General features: G+C 42.9%; 1 protein-coding gene across 3 annotated transcripts in view; it reads left to right on the plus strand.

The window, feature by feature from the left end:
* ripor1 (RHO family interacting cell polarization regulator 1) overlaps positions 1-17,500 on the plus strand; it is an 85,059-nt gene that overhangs the window by 33,955 nt on the left and 33,604 nt on the right. The window contains exons 1-3 of one of the 3 annotated variants that reach the window (XM_080438354.1): positions 2,535-2,947; positions 13,884-14,004; positions 17,044-17,184. In XM_080438354.1, coding sequence (XP_080294480.1) covers positions 2,929-2,947; positions 13,884-14,004; positions 17,044-17,184 — 281 coding nt within the window. In that variant the 5' untranslated portion in view covers positions 2,535-2,928. Of the gene's footprint in view, positions 1-2,534; positions 2,948-8,588; positions 8,875-13,883; positions 14,005-17,043; positions 17,185-17,500 lie in introns of those variants that run through there. The other 2 variants (XM_080438353.1, XM_080438355.1) reach the window with 2 other exon arrangements.

Raw genomic sequence — 17,500 nt, forward strand, 5'->3', positions numbered from 1 at the left:
CACACACACACACACACACACTCAAAAAAGATCAGGGAGACCAACAACTATTGGAATTGTACAAGTTATATTTTATTAACATGCTCTACCATACAGATTGGACATTGTATTCACTAAAAAGGTTAAATAGTGTAGCTTTAAGTGATTACATTATCTACCTGTGATATTTTAATGTAAGCTAATAAAAATAAGGCAACAGACATTCGAACATGGAATAACTGTGAAGAACGAATTGATTTCCGATCAAACTGACTGCTGACTGAACAGAAAAAAGCACCAGGATGAATCAAGCCTGGCTGTTAGCCTGACGCTGGAGCAATAGCTGCACAGAATGAATCTCCCTGGTAACCTGTTTGTGCCACTGCTTTCATGGAAGCTAGTCATGACTATGATTCAGACAAGATAACTGGAAAGTCCCGGCTTAATCTGCTAACTACGCAGGTTCTGTGAAACGGGCCCAAGGTAGATTTTTAGATCAGTAGCTTTATGATGGCTTTATACCAAGCTAAAAACATGACGGTGGGACCTCTGTTCTGTCAAGTGAACTAACATAGCATCAGCAGCAGCCAATTCAATTACTGTGTTGGCTCCAATTCAACTTAATCAGTGTTATTGCGATGTATTTGACATCTCCCTCATCTAAAGGATTTCTAAGTGACAGTGACAGTATTCCATCAGTCATGAATCACACTGGTAAGCCACTTGTTTGAAGAGAAAGAAGAAGAATAGGGGGAGGTGTGAGTAGTAAATCAGGCGAAGAGGAAGATGTTTTAACAGGTATTGCTTCTTGAAGTAGTTCTGAGTGCTACTTTCATTTTCGATGGATGACTACATTCATAGCAATGTTGACTTTCTTGTGTTGTACTTATTGGTATAGAGCAGCGGTTCTCAACCTGTGGGTCGGGACCTCCAGGGGAGTCCCCAAATTATTTTGGAGGGTCTCCCAGATGATTTTTTTAATTTTCAACATTGTTTTCTCACTCAACAGTAAACAAACCAACATACAGTATAAGTGTATACAGGGTATCTGCACATGTCTAAAGTGGCAACTTTTTAATACCTCTAAAACAGGGGTCTTCAACCTTTTCAGGCCAGGGACCCCCAAACTGATGGGGAGATGGAGCAGGGACCCCCTACCTCGTAGGGTAGGGGGACTACCACATATATTGTATATTTATGTATACAATTGTGTTTTATATTGCCTGCTCCTATACGCACCTGTGTGCAAAACAAAACATTCTCTATAAAATATGTATAAACATACCATGTTATTGTGCATTGTGCCTCCATTTATCTGTTTGCTATGGATTCATGTTATGTTTAAAGACAATTTGACATAAAAAAAAAAGAAAAGAAAGAAAAAAGTTTTTTTTTTCAAACAAAAATATTGTTTAATCAAACAGCAATTTCGCGGACCCCCTGCAGTACCTCCGCGGACCCCCTGTTGAAGACCTCTGCTCTAAAAGGACAAATTAGAGGCATAAATTGTGAAAATAGCCGAGTATTTTTTACACTGTATATCTCATACTGTATGTGTCATGGTAAAAAATATACGACGTGAGAAACATGAATGGTATCTTCACTTGGCTACGGTTCCTTCGCCTGCAGGTGTCAAAGCTGTAACACTGTCATCATACTTTGAATGGTTGTGTGCAACATGTTTTAGGCTAGCCAATTCCTGGAACTAAAACAAAGCTTCTCTGTTATGCAAATGATTAGTGATGCTTGGTGTTAGAACTTTTATTTAATAATTTCTGTATTGCCCATAAGGGTATTCAGAAAGGCCCCTATTGTGACATCTACAGTATACAACTCACTACCATGAGATTGGTTTCCTATCCCTATCCCTATCAAGGGTACTACTCTCAGCATCAGTGCCCTCTTTGTGTGTGTGTGTGTGTGTGTGTGTGTGTGTGTGTGTGTGTGTGTGTGTGTGTGTGTGTGTGTGTGTGTGTGTGTGTGTGTGTGTGTGTGTGTGTGTGTGTGTGTGTGTGTGTGTGTGTGTGTGTGTGTGTGTGTGTGTGTGAGAGAGAGAGATAATTCTCAAGGATACAACTCTTTCATTTTTGGACCAGGGCAATTAAACAAAGTGACCAGTGAGGCAGTTTCAGAATTAGACTCAATGTTTGTCTTCATATCCCTGGGGTAATTCCTCATAATGATTCACTAAGATATTCCACAGTGTGAGTCACCATTCGGTCCTTATACACGGCAAAATCCACTCCGGATTTAACTGTGTATGGACCAAAACAATGGAGAATAGGCCTGATTTTTGGGTGTGTGTGTTGCCCGAAACAATACCTTGGTACAGACAGCGAGAGGGAGTGTCAGGAAGATGGTGTGATGTCAGCAGGGAAGAGGAAAGGAAGTGAGGCAAGGAGAGGAGGGAGGGAGCACCCCTTTCCTGGCAGACAGCGCTCCCTCTCCTCTCTTTTCCCCCCCTGTCCTCTCCTCTCCTCTCCTCCCGCTCTCGTTTCCTCTCCTCTCCGTCTCAGTGTGTTTGGGAAAGAGAAAAAAGGGGGGATCCCGGACCAAGCGGTCCATCCAAGAGAAACAACAGTGTGTTAGCGGTCTAGGAGGAGGCAGAGAAGAAACAGAAAGAGAGAGAGAGATACAGACGGAAACCACAAAGACAGACGAAAAGAATTGTTACACTGTAGAGAGACAAGACAGAAGTGGGGACAGAGAGGCATACTGAGACATTGGAGAGAGAGGGAGGGAGGGAGAGAGGAAAGACCACAAAGTAAACTTGAAAGAAAAACTCCAGTTCCGTTTCCCAGGATTCAGTGTGTCTACAGGAAAGTCAGAGCGTTTTTCAGTTCAGTTCCTATATTGCTGGCGCCCGGGGGCCGAGGAAGCAGGACGTGTTTGGATTGGGGTGTAGAGTCCATACCGAGGAGGAACCCTTTGGTTTCGACTACAGCTGCAATGTACAGTGGCTATGGAGGTATCATTCACCCCTCTCACTTTTTTGCCTCTTCATTATTACTGTTATTATACTGTTGTTATTATTATAGTGTTACGGGTTTGACTGCACTATACTTGGCTGGTGGCAGGAGTGTGATAGGCAGTGTGTGTGGTGTTATTATGTAATGTTGGGAGCATGTTTTTGTTGCCATTATATTATAGGGCAGTGTCGTATGACTTATGTTGCAGGTGCGTGTGTGTGTGTGTGTGTGTGTGTGTGTGTGTGTGTGTGTGTGTGTGTGTGTGTGTGTGTGTGTGTGTGTGTGTGTGTGTGTGTGTGTGTGTGTGTGTGTGTGTGTGTGTGTGTGTGTGTGTGTGTGTGTGGGCAGGGGTTAATTAGTTTTTCATGAGTGCCTTGAGTGTTGCATGTAATGCTGAGAGTATTATGCCTTGAGCCGTGTCCACAATAATTATGTAATATCTGTGTGTATGTCTATGAGCATGTGTGTGCATCTAGGTGAGGTCTATTTGTGAACTTATGATCGCTGACTGTAAACTCTTTCATTAAAGTGGACATGCTGCTGCTATAGGAAATGTATAGGCTATTCCTTGACTAGTGATTTCACCTCACTGATAAACTGTTTGGGAATGAAGATGACCAGCATTGCTTTCAGTACTGGATGTATAATGAAAAAAGGAAATTATTATTATTGCCCAAAAGGTCTATTTAAACTTTCTGGAATTGTTATATGTGTCATGGCCCTACTACGATATGGTTAGCATTGGCTTTACAGATGTAGGCCAATGCATGACGGCTAGGTTACAGTATTTCTGTTACTGTCACTATGGCCATAGGATCAAGTAAGCTCTTCCTGGTTCTGTCTGAGAGAACCAAAGAGAGCCTAACATGGCATAAGCTATACATACAGCTACTGTATGTACAATGCAGAAGCTCTGCTGTTCATTTTTGTCACTGTGTTATATCCTACACTTACAGCTGCCCAGCTAGCATAATACTTCACAGGCTTTGCAGTTAGACTACAACAAGGCAACGTTATTTTAGTTGTCAGCACAGCCATAAGCTGAAGTAGGCTCTTCCTGGCACTGCCCTTGTAGCAGGATGTTACTCCCCTCCCTGTTTCCTCCACCTAAAGGTTGTTATGAAACAAAGAGAGAGAAAATGTGAAAGAAACAATACTGCCTGCCTGTATGAAACAGACAGGCATGGTGTTGCAATAAAGAGTGGAAGTGAATGGTGGAATGATTAAGCTAACTCTGTTTGTCCTACACAGCACATCTTTAGCTCCTCTCCATCTCACTGTTTAACCTGTAAACTGGATTTTTGCTACCTGCCCCTCTTTACAGGTGCCATTGACACTGGATTGCATATAGATGTTATTTTGACAGATGATCTTTACACCTGTCATTAGCACCTGTCTTATGTTTATACCTGGTTGTGTCAGGTGTCGGACAGGATCGATCTTCCTGCTCAGGAAATCCTGTTGTCATATGCACTTCTTAAAGTGTGAACAGAGGAATAGAATAGAATAGAATACTTTATTGGCAGCAATTAGAAGCACAGTATCACCAATTAAGCGCCAAAAGCCACAAAAAAGCCTACACTTGTTTCCATTGTGGTCCATTTTAGAACATACAACACCCAACAGGCTATACGAACAACCATACACAATAATAAATACTAACAGAGACAGTTAAGAACAGTACAGAATGATAGGACAAGTGACTTAACAAAGGCACACTGAAAAAGTCAGTCACCTGTAGCCAAGGGGCATTCCAGCCAGGGGATAAGTTGTTTATTTAAGTCCAATTAGTATATAAATGATAACAGATTATCATTTTCAGAACAGTAGCGTAGGCCTATGGACACATCTAGTGTGCAATGCAGGGGTGGAGTCATTTCCTCATGAGTATTCCCATCATGATGCCAAACATTTATGTAGGCAAATGTAGGTGACAAAGGGATTATCCCCTCACGGAACCTGCAACCCATGTTGGCAAACCCTGCAACAGAGCCGAAGCTCAGGACAGGTTGACCCGCCGTTTCCAAATATGTGCATCCGGGTCATGGTGGAGCGCAGCATCGGACCGCATAATATGTTCCGTGCCCCATGGTGTAATTCCAACAAATTTTGTTTTATAGAGTAACTATTTTTAACACTACAATATCAACTTTGCTTTACCAACATGTATGACAACATCACCAATGGTCTATCTATCTACAATATACAGTAGGCTATTTGTCTGTGAGCATTCGCGTCTTTGAACCGTTCACACAGCGAGCAAAACCTCAGGGCGCGAATAAGGATTTGCCTCTGACCTGGGGTTTTGCTTGGCAAGCTCCAAAAATATGTCGCAGAGTGGATAATCGGGGCTAAAATCTTGTGGTGTGAACTTGGAATACAGTATCGAATCTTCCTATTTTTTTTTCCATTTCCTAGTTGAATATATTTTGTTTTAGTTGGTGTATTGTATATGCCAGTGGTTCTCAACCTGTGGGTCGGGACCCCCAGTGGGGTCCCCACTTGATTTTGGGGGGGGTCCCCAGATGACAGTAAAGTGACAATTAAATTACTTTTAAGACCTTTTTAATACCTAGGGAAAAAAATTATTGAAAAAAGACCATTACTTCATCAAAAGTAATCAACAAACTATACTATAAAAACTGGTCAAACATTGGCCAAATTGTCAAATAATATAAGAAAGAGGCAAAAGGTTTGTATATAGCTGATCTATAAGCTCACAAAGGCGTTGTGAGCTTGTAGATCGGCTATTTATTTTACAATATTTATCTTTGGAACCGAGTCAAACTAAATTAAATGCCTCAACTCCTACAATTCCAAGTGCTTGTCAGGGTGGAGGGTTCCCAGTTCAAATATCATTCTTTTGCGGGGTCACGGCCTGAAACGGTTGAAAACCACTGGTATATGCCACAACCACAGTGTTGTATTACACCTTAATGTGAGCAAATGCCTCCCTGGCTAACTCTGAATGTGTTTGGTTGTCTTGCTTCACCATGACTTGCATTATTTACACCTAGGACACCTAGGATCATTCATAGCTCACTACCAACAATCCTAATGAGTAGCCTAACGAAGAAAGGAAGTCAAATAATATGGAGATTACAATTATTGTGGCAACTTGTGTGGTTTCCATAGTAGTGGCTGGTTTTGTTTGTTTGGCTGCTGCTGAAGCAATAGAGCGGTTAATGGGAGGGAGTATGTCTTTCTTTGTGGTTCAGTGGTTGAGCCCACAGAAACCAATCTCCCTTTATGGATGGACATTAATAGGGTCAATCACTCTGTGAGTCCTTACTTAATCATCTGTGAGCCATGTGTTTGTGTGTGTGTTCACAATGCAACTACATCCAACCTCAACATGTTTTTCATTGGGTGCTACTACTGGATAAACTGAAAGAGTTTTTTTTTTCAGATGGTAGGGGCTTTTTAATGTTCTCTGCCTGGGAAGAATAGGCTTAGTAGATGTATAATGGAAGCAAGGAAGTTGGTAATATTGGGTAATATGAAGAGACAAGACAGGAAGGATGGAAGGAACTGCGTATGTGTGTATGAGAGAGATAGAGAGAGAGAATGTGAGAGAGAGATAATACACTGCACAGATTGCGAGCTGGAGTTCAATGCATGATGTATTTGATCAACAACAGTTCACATTGTACGAACCTGCTCAGTTATACTCATTATACTGATTATAGTATCTTTGTACATATCAGTCTCTTCTAGCTAATCTACTCTGCCACAGTAACTTGTTCACTGTATGGATTTGATCTCCCCGCTTGTTTCCTGTTGTTTACTTTACATGAAGAGGTCAAACTGCCAACAAAAAAGAATCCACTCAGGTTGTGCAGTGGTAAGGCACCTGCCCACCATCGCAGAGTCTAGGCCAGGGGGTCTTCAACAGGGGGTCCTCAGAGTTACTCCAGGGGGGGGGCCGCCAAATCTTTGTGTGATATGATTTTCTTTTTTACGTGAACCACTTGAACCCTAGCAATCCCTTTTCTGCGGATAACTTAAAGTCAAAATTAGCAGATCTACAAGCTCACAACGCCTCGCACTGCGAGGCGTTGTGAGCTTGTAGATCTGCTATTTTTGGCAAAGAGGAATAGGTGTAGAGGGAAAAAAGAGTAGACCAAGTTTAATCTGAAACACAATTTTATACAATATAGAGGGGGTCCCTGCTTCATCTCTCTCTCATCTAGGGGGTCCTTGTCCTGAAAAACGTTGAAGACCCCTGGTCGAGCGGTTTGAATCCACCGCGGTGCATCCGGCTTCGTCAAGTGTCTGTACAAACACAATTGGCCCGTGGGAGGGAAGCTGGGCGGGGAGGGTGATCTGTTATCACTGCACGTACTCTTACGGGCTGGGGGCGGCACCTGTCAGCGGGTAGTGTTGGCCGGGTGGAGTAGGTCCTCACGGTGGGCACTCCTCACTGAGTGAGCCAGTAGGATACAACAGCAGTGACAACACACAGAAATGTGTGTGGGGAGGAATCAATTGGCTTAATTACTCAAATTGGGGAGAAAATGGGGTAAAAAGCACACAATAAAACAAACAGGACTTTTGCTTTCCTTTTCCACTAGATCTCCCATCATCTGTTTCTCTCTTTTGTTTTCTATCAACTTTGGCTGCCTTGATTAAAAGTTCCCAGAGTGTAAGTTTGGATATCGTTCACAAAGTTCACAAAGTCATATTTTCTAAAGGGTCCTTCAGATATTAAAATATTGAGTTGTTGTTGTCATCATCATGAAGATGAGGATTTAGTTTGCTGCCAGGATATGAATAGATTATTACATTATTTTGTATTCTGTTTTGTGGTGGTATTTATTCAATCCTAGCACTAGTACTTCCTATTGTCATTACTGGATGGCATGCCCACACTGCCTTGGTGTACTGTGCTACAGTACAGTCTGAGGCAGAAGGCTAGAGCTATTGTGCCAGTTGTGCGTGTGACGTGTGTGTTGTTTACCATCCAGGAGGGGTAAGAATCAGGAGTCAAGAATATCAAATCCAGACACATGACATACTGTACACAAACACACTTTGATTTTGATGACTACCCATTGCCCAATGCTAAGAATGGGTATATGAGAGGGACTTCAGGGCACACTGTGTGTGTGTGTGTGTGTGTGTGTGTGTGTGTGTGTGTGTGTGTGTGTGTGTGTGTGTGTGTGTGTGTGTGTGTGTGTGTGTGTGTGTGAGAGAGCGCGTGTTGGTGACATGTACAGTAGGGGTGGGTGTGAGTAGCACATGGCCCTATACAGGCCTCTGTGTTCTAGAACAGCCTGGAGAGAGGCCAGACTATACCAAACAATAGGTGTGGTGTGACTGACACACACACACACACACACACACACACACACACACACACACACACACACACACACACACACACACACACACACACACACACACACACACACACACACACACACACACACACACACACAGGCAGAGCATGGAAGCGTGTGGAAGATTGAGTGGGGGAGTGGCACGGAGCCATACTGGTGATGTATTTACATGAGAGCATCAGTAGCAGAGGAGATGATGGTGTGATCTCTGACTTTCTGTTGGCCCGGCTTCAGCTGCACGGGTTTACACTGGACTAGTGGACCTCTGTCATATGGAGGCAACGACGGGAACGGAGAACGCAGCTTCTAGACCAGAACAGAACAGACCAGGCCACAACAAATGACATGTTGTTAATGTAACTTTGACGGAGCGATTGAATAAACAACAGACCGTGCGAGGGTAGCTTAAATGCCCAAATAGCGACTTGGAACTACTGAGTGTGGAACCATAACAAGATGGGCAGGGCCTGACCTGACCTTTAGGTGGACCACGGATGGGCCAGAGGTAGAAATGTGTCGACTGCCAGTGATCTGTCTGTCCTGGGACACTGACACACACCAAGACAAGGACAAGCTTGTACCAGGTTGGTGTCGCAGGTCCTTGTGTTTATTTCCCTATGTTAATTTAGTTGTTAGAGTTAAATTACCACTCTGGATTTCACTGTGAACTATGTGTTTTAGTGTGCCTTTTATTTTTTATTTTTGTTTGTGGAGCAATCCACACACACTGTTATTTTGGGTGAGAAGTTCTCTTGGTAATTATGTAACTGTTTATGATTCTGTTTATTCAGCTGGAATATGTGGGAGGCTTATATAAAGCTTAATGTGAATGAGGCCTTATTCTGGAAAAGAGCTAAATTACTTGTTCTAAAGAAACATATTCATTGAGTTAAACTGTTGCGGTCGATAAAGGAGACACCTCAGTAAATGAGGGCTACACGCTGTCAGAAATATCCATCAAGACAGAACTACCTCAACTTAGAATGGATCAATCAGAATAGTTTTTACTCCGTATAGACGAATCCACAGAGCGCTCCCCTGGCGCAATCACAACTGCGGTGTCAGAATGCACACTGCAGCAGGAGTCTGCAGCACTCTGTGAATTTGTCTATATTTCTGTGTCCGTCTGTGAACAACATAGCACGACAACTTGGTGGGAATGATCAGCAGGCTGCCCTGAAGAGGTGATAGATTTTTTGAAAAGGTCAATGGTCAATGTCAAAATGACATAATGGGTCATATCTCATGAATGGAGACATGTAGAGCAAGATATGTAGGTGTCGGCAGGGTTGGCAAAGTGATGCCAGAGTCATGCATCCTGATGAATTCTTTGGAATTATTGCACTTGATGGGCGGTTGGCTCACCCATGCATGACTAACAGGTTTATTTAATCCTGTATTTTCCACACAGTGTTGAATTGTGCACAGTTCATTTAATGGAAATGGGCGTTTTCTAATCTCTGACCTTTCTCTCTGCCTCTCTGGATATTTCAGCCAGCTGGCCCTTAGTCCCCTGGACTGTCTTCCTTTGTTGAGTTTCCTCTTAAAAGAACCAATAGCATCTGACTTCCTGCAGGAGCGTGACATTTCCTATAGTGTGGGTATTAGATTGTTGTTACTTGACGAGACGTTGCAGCTTTTTAAAGACACTTATCTGAATGTACTTTTAACAATGAGTTGCACAATGTGGTGGTTATGTGGGTGAAAATCTGCTACAGATTTTGAGAATGGTTGATGTTCTACTTTATCTAACCATGGCACCATTATACACATTTGCAGTTAATTAGGCCTGTCTAAGATAAGGGGTTGCAACATGGTGCCTAGTACAGCCTAGCTCAATTTACCTGTAGTGAATCTGAAGTTAGTTAACTCTGTGCTGCATCACTTCTGCTAGACAAGAGGTTCTGACAGTAATGTATATCTCTTAGATTATGCAGCTATACTTTGCCAAAGATACATTTTTCATGTCTGTAATTCCACACTGTGAAAGCTGCCAAACCTCCTCAGCATTAAACCAGCTCCACCTTTTTCCATATTTACACAAGGGTTCTTTTGCCTGTTTTTATTCAGCGCACACCAGCAGCCCATGATGGAGAAATTCTATTTGTCTGTCAGAGACAAACGGAGATGGATGTCAGTAGATTAATAGCTCATTGTTTTGCTGTGGATAAATATAACTGAGATGGAAACTTGGCACCAGTATGACATGAAATTAGTTGTTGTAGGAAGGTAAACGTCACACCATGCAGCACTGCGTTTAATGTGAAATGTTAAAATGAAATGTTACGATCTATAAGCTCACAATATGTGTCAAGATTGTGAGCCTAGGTTGGCTATTGTTGGTGCGGGACACTGTTGTATGATTATACATCAGGATCTATAATCATTGTTGTTATTATTTGTATGTGTATTTGTAGCATCATTGTAAATAGCCAGGTGGATAGCGCATGTGAAATCTCTTCATTATCCTATCCAAGCCAAATTGTAATTTAAATTATGAAGAATTCAACTTCTTTTAGATTTGCCCAGAAGGAGTGCATTTAATGAGATATTTTGCCTGTGAATGTAGCTAATCAGTGCACTAAAAAATGAGAACCATCATCATTGTATATCACTTGGAATGTCCAATTACTTTAAGTTCTCTCTGTGGCTTACCGCTCCAAATAGACGGAGCTTCCCATAAACAGCAGGTTTATTTGGATACTAAAGGGCCGTATGGTGAGCAAGCAGAGCTGCTGTTTTTGCACTCCATGCTGTCGGGCAGAAACCTCTTATCTCCATACTCTAACTTTTGGAGTTTTTTTTCGTAAATTAACGCCCTACTTGATCATACTACAGCGTCACACAAAAGTATCAAAAGTAGCAGATATACACGCTCTAAACGCGGTGCGAAGCGGCGTGTTTTGAGCTTGTAGATCTGCTACTTTTGATATCTTTGGACGTATGAGGTTTCCGCCCGACAGCGACGATAATCGATAATAGAGATAGTGGAGATGAGAACATAACGACTGCACTTCTGGTCTTAAATCACGAGTGATTGTATTCCGTTTATATCTTGTTCTGCCCATGGGATGCTGAGCTTGCTTCCTCCCTGTGAAAGGATATTGGGCTTAACGAGACATCTTGCTGAACAGACAAGTCAGGATCTCACAGTGAGAATGACATCAAGACAAATGCTGGCCAGTAACAATCAGTTCTTCTCTCTAAATGTCTTAAAAAAGATGAGTTAACCCATTCAAACCGGAAACGCATCTGTATTTCACTTTAACCATTATTTTGTAGTTTAACCATATTTTTTTTTGCTTCTGACCACAACAAAAAATGTATTAAAACTATGGACACCGCAGCGTGTGTGTGTGTGGGTGGGTGACGGTGTGGTATTGCCTGCTGTCTATTCTCTATGTCTTAGTCACAACAGTCAGCAACATTATCTTCAGATAGGCTAGATGACACAGAGCCACTTGTACCAATAACGACAGCAATCAGAAAGACAATCTAGTGTACTGTCCACAACAGACCCTGGTTGTGTTTAGACTCCGTCTAGGATTCCCAGGCCCCCATTTAATCTAGACTTAGAGCATGACACGTGTGTGTGTGTGTGTGTGTGTGTGTGTGTGTGTGTGTGTGTGTGTGTGTGTGTGTGTGTGTGTGTGTGTGTGTGTGTGTGTGTGTGTGTGTGTGTGTGTGTGTGTGTGTGTGTGTGTGTGTGTGTGTGTGTGTGTGTGTGTGTGTTCCAAAGTCAAATGTAATGACTGACTGACAATCAGCTGAATCACACACATACACAACAAAGTCACACTGGCAGTGATTGTGTTCTTCTGAATTGTCTTCTGAAAAGCAGCTTTGCTGAAGCACATATCTTACTTTTAACCTTAAAATGTGTTTATTGGTTCAAGACAGTTTACTCGGCCAGGTGTGAAAAGAAATATTCTGCAGTCAGCACGCCAATTAGTAACACCAGTACTTTTTTGTGTAGGGATAATTTATAGTTTGACTTAACATTTCAGACATGACTTATTTCTTTCATGTTCACAGCCATATGTATCTTACAACTTCTTCTTCTTCTCTTCTTCTTTGTCTTGTTTCCATGTACATCACATTTTCTCAGTTATTTCTGTCTCTTTTGTGTCTCTCGTTCTTCCCTCTCTCTGATACTCTCTCACTCACGCCCACTCTCTCTCCTCACATCACAGCTTCTTCTCGTCTCGTCCCCCTGCCTCTTGCTATCACATATTTTCAGTATCTAAAGTGCAGTGCTGCGCTCTTCCCCGAGGGAAAAGTATGTGGGTGGCACAGATATAGACATAGACAGCAGCAAACTGTTCGAGTGTGCGTGTGTGTGTGTGCGTGTGTTTGTGCGTGCATTTATACGCAATTACGCATGCGTTTCCATGTTCTCACTTCATTTTTCCCTCCACTTGACCTTGCTGCACAGGATGAGAGAAAAAAAGAGAGCTTGAGGGAACGAGGGGGGGGGGGGGTGTGATGCGTCATCACTATTTTAATTTGATACTGTACGTTATCAACTGTACTACAACGCCGGGTACAGAACTGTACAGTGAATGTAATGTACTGTATGGGAATTTAAAAAGGATGGCGTAACTTTATTTGGCTTTATCTGTAAATATCTACTTTGGCCAGCAAGTTGACTTGTGTGAACCCCCTCTACTCTGAGTGCATCCTGCCAGATACATCATCAGCTTCAGCTGGCAGATGGTTTGACCCTAGTTGGTCTCCTCTCCAACAGTACTGAGTACAACATTTGCCCTCATTCAATTCAATTCAATTCAAAGGAGCTTTATTGGCATGAGAAAACATACGTTTATAAATATTTCAAAATATAATAAAAACAGTTGAAAATGGGGAAAGTATATACAGTTGGAGGGGGTACAGCATTGTGTAAACAGAGCTATGTCACATTGCGTCGTTATATACATGTTATATAAAAGGGTATAAAGCTTTTTGAGACAAATAGCAGCAATCTTTTGCAGTCACTCTGGGACAAATAGCTGATTTTTTTCCCTAAACTATTTAAATAGTATACAAAAAAAGCCTTAAAAATATTTAAAATGCTTTTAAAGGTAGCAGCTCTGTTTATATGTGCAGTAGGTCTAGAGGTCTACTCGGGACACTCGATGGTTAGTAGTCCTTAGGGTGGTTTCCATTGGCTCTCCTTCTTTTATCGCAACAGTTAACAAATCTTGCTGCTGTGTTCGCACATTGTTGTATTTCTCCCAGTAGGTATGTTTTTTTTTTTGTCGTTGGTCATGTTTTCAAGCTCACTTTGGGTGTATTCACCCAAATCTCTATCTCTCTCCCCTGACCTTCCCCTTACAGAGCCGTCCGTAACCCTGCTAATGTTACTGTTTAGCCTTTCCTGTTTAACATTAACCTGCGTTGTCTGCACAAACCCGGCAGTCCCCGTGTCGACACACTTCTTGTGTACACTACACTGTGCCACAGACACTACCATCTCAGCACTATCTCCATGCTGAATTTGTGCCTGCTATTTCTACACATGTAACCTCTGAACCGTTCTCCTTGGCCTGTACACAGCCAGTTAAAATGTCTTCCTTCCTGTTTGTCCCGCCAGGGAGTCCGTCCCGTGCTCTGTCCACCATGTCCCTCTCGGTTCGCCCGTCCAGGCGCGTCTCCAGGTCCATCACTAGGAGCCAAAGCTTCGCCGGAGTCAATTCTTACGACAAACCATACAGGTACGTGTGCGCACGCATACACACACACACACGCGCACTCGCACACGCACACGCACACACACACACACACACACACACACACACACACACACACACACACACACACACACACACACTGTGGGAATATACAGAGTTCGCAGGACATCCTGTCAGATGTAGCTCTACAAACAGTCGGTCTGTGCGTCACGTGTGTGTGTGTGTGTGTGTGTGTGTGTGTGTGTGTGTGTGTGTGTGTGTGTGTGTGTGTGTGTGTGTGTGTGTGTGTGTGTGTGTGTGTGTGGTTATTTATTATTGTTGATCATCTTTTCCTGCCTCTGAAGCTCAAAGAAATGGGTGGAGAAAGAAATGACGTGAGCGCCTGTGTGTGCACACCCTTGGTCTTTCCATCACATTTCTTCTCTTTTCTCCTTCTTCTCCTTCTGTCCTTTCTCTATTCCTCCTCTCAAACCTCTTAAACTCTGTAAGTGGAGAGAAACACGGTGTTCTGTCAGCATGCACGTGAAGCGTCACACGGCCATACATCATGAGAGTGATTTGCATTTTTAGAGTCAGTGTCGGCCGGTGAGGAAAGACAGAAATTCATTATTTATTACAGACGATGACTTACAGAGATGGAGTGTAACAGAGAGACCAGTAGTAATTGATGACAACTAGTTAACCCTGGTCTGTTTGAGTTAGGGACTCGTGTATTTATCTTTCCATTTTAATCTACTGGTTATGAGGACCAGACAAACACAAACACGCACGCACGCACGCACGCACGCACGCACGCACGCACGCACGCACGCACGCACGCACGCACGCACGCACGCACGCACGCACGCACGCACGCACGCACGCACGCACGCACGCACGCACGCACGCACGCACGCACGCACTCACACTCACACTCACACTCACATGTTCAATACACCAACTCTGATTAGATGAGCCAATTATGAGGGTGACGGATTGGACAGAATATTAGAAAGACAGATGGGTCACTCTGTGTGTGTGTGTGTGTCTCTCTCTCTCTCTCTCTCTCTCTCTCTCTCTCTCTCTCTCTCTCTCTCTCTCTCTCTCTCTCTCTCTCTCTCTCTCTTGTCAGCGTTGTGTATAGTCTGACAATCTTTTGATTGATTGATTGATTGAATATTTTATTAGGCAAAAAATGTAAAACAGCACAGTTACAGTACATTTAAAATACTTTGTCTAACAGGTCCGTTCATAAAAGTCCTTGCGGACTTGTTTCCAATGAGGGCCTTGGTATTCAATTCATAGGCATATATAGTGGCACCACAGTTCAAATATCATTACAAAATAAACAGCAAAAAAAAATAACACTATGTACAACAAAAAAATAAAAAAGAGGGGGAACAAAAAAAATGTACAAGAACGATCTGCTGTCTAACGGGAAAATGGTACTACCTCCTCCTTTGGCCTCCTGAAAGGTGATTTTTAAGGCTCTTTTAAATGAGCCCAGCGAACTGCATTTTTTGAGGGATGGAGTTAGACTATTCCAATCCTGGGTGGCAGTGCTGTAGAAGGAGAATTTGCCCATGTTTGATTTATGGGTGGGTGGTACCAAATTGTTGTTAACGCTCCCTCTGGTATTGTGACTGTGGGTGTCGCTAACCTTTTGGAGGTATTTACTCAGATATGCGGGAATAGGGGGCATATCGGGCAAATTTGCATTTACAATTTTGAAGGCCAGTCCCATTTTTAGTTGTTTAACCCTGTCTTCCACCCTGAGCCAGCCTAGGCTGGCAAAATGGGTGGGAGAAAGGTGGGTCATGGGCCCAAATCCGAGGAGTAGCCGAATCAGTTTGTTTTGGGAGGTTTGAAGCTTAGTCTTCAGTAGCCTCGATCTCCAGGCTTTTATTGTTTAGTTTTGCTAAAAAATAAAAGCCTGGCCCAGCCCGTCGGTGTACTCGGTATGAGGAAGTGTTTCACTTCCCAACCAACCAGAGTGCAGTGGGCGTCGCTCGTAATGTTGCGTTAACGGGGCGGGGGTTGACGGACAGATCGGTGAACCAATGGGATCAGGCGCAGTCTCTCGCCGGCTCTATACACCCGCCCCTCTATACACGAAATCAGGAGCGTTGGGGCAGTCTAAGACTTCAGTGACACTGAGGTGTTGGAGTACCAGGAGGTGCAAGCATAGTCAAAAAGTGGTTGAATCAGGGCCCCAGAGAGGGTCCTGAGGGCCTGAGGGTTGACAAAAGAGGAAACTCTGCCCATAAATTTGGTTCTCTGGTTTACTCTTTTGACCACCTTTGTAGCCATGCTACATGGCTATCTATTGATGTTGCTGCTGTAGTTCATGATTCATGCACTCTGTCAGTACTGGGTGGGCAGGGCTGATGGCTAAATGTCGGTGGGGATTATGATGATAATGATAATGATGATAATGATGCCATTCTCCATGTCTGCTGTGGATTCAGACAAACAAAAATAGTTTAAAAGCCTGCTTTTAACCTCTAGTATCTGCTAGTTTTTAGTTGGTTTGTTTGTTTGTTTTAAGCTAGAAAGTAGATCAGAAGGGTCCCTCCTCTGGGGAGCATGAAGATGCTGACCAGACTGACTATCCAACCAACCGACCATCATCGCCATACATAGAGGCTAAAATGTGTTTGTACTAAAAAGGAAGACAGCGGGTTGAGAAGCAGACACATTTCTGGATGGATGTGTGTGTGCGTGTGTGTGTGTGTGTGTGTGTGTGTGTGTGTGTGTGTGTGTGTGTGTGTGTGTGTGTGTGTGTGTGTGTGTGTGTGTGTGTGTGTGTGTGTGTGTGTGTGTGTGTGTGTGTGTGTGTGTGTGTGTGTGTGTGTGTGTGTGTGTTTGTTTCTTTGTTTATTTGTGTGTGTGGTTGAAGAGAGAGAGAGAAAGAAAATGAAAGGGAGAGACAAGACAACACTAGCGGGGGACTGATGGTCATTATGACAATGATGATGACAATGGCAACTGTAACATAACACAAAGTTTGTGCTCATCATGACGGTGACAAAGATGACAACGTGAACAATGATATATCAACACAGTGGCATGTCATCTCCGCAGGAACCTATCAGTGTTCAACACTCCAGGTCTAACCAGGAAGCCCAGCAGAGCCAGCAGGATGTTCAACATGAACACGCCGTCCAAAGTCCCCCAGCCTGAGAGGCTGGACGAGGTCTATGAAGCCCTGAAGAAAGGACTACAGTAAGTAGGGCTGTCACGGTTACAAATTTAAATTGACGATTAATTGTCAGTCAAATAATTGCGATTAACAATGTAATTGTATGTTTGGCATTGAACATCGGAACGTATGAATACATTTTTTATTTCTGTTTGCCATTTAGGCTTTGTAATAAAAAAAATCCACAGGGCAGATATGACAAATAACTTAAATATACAAAGAAATTATTGACATATTTAATAATGTTATACATGTGAAAATAGCAGAAATAGCAGATCTACAAGCTTACAACGCCTCACAAAGTTCGGAAAAGTGTGAACATTTTTCAAGATGGAAACG

Source organism: Gymnoscopelus braueri, assembly GCF_963280865.1.
Source record: "Gymnoscopelus braueri genome assembly, chromosome: 9".
NCBI lineage: Eukaryota > Metazoa > Chordata > Actinopteri > Myctophiformes > Myctophidae > Gymnoscopelus > Gymnoscopelus braueri.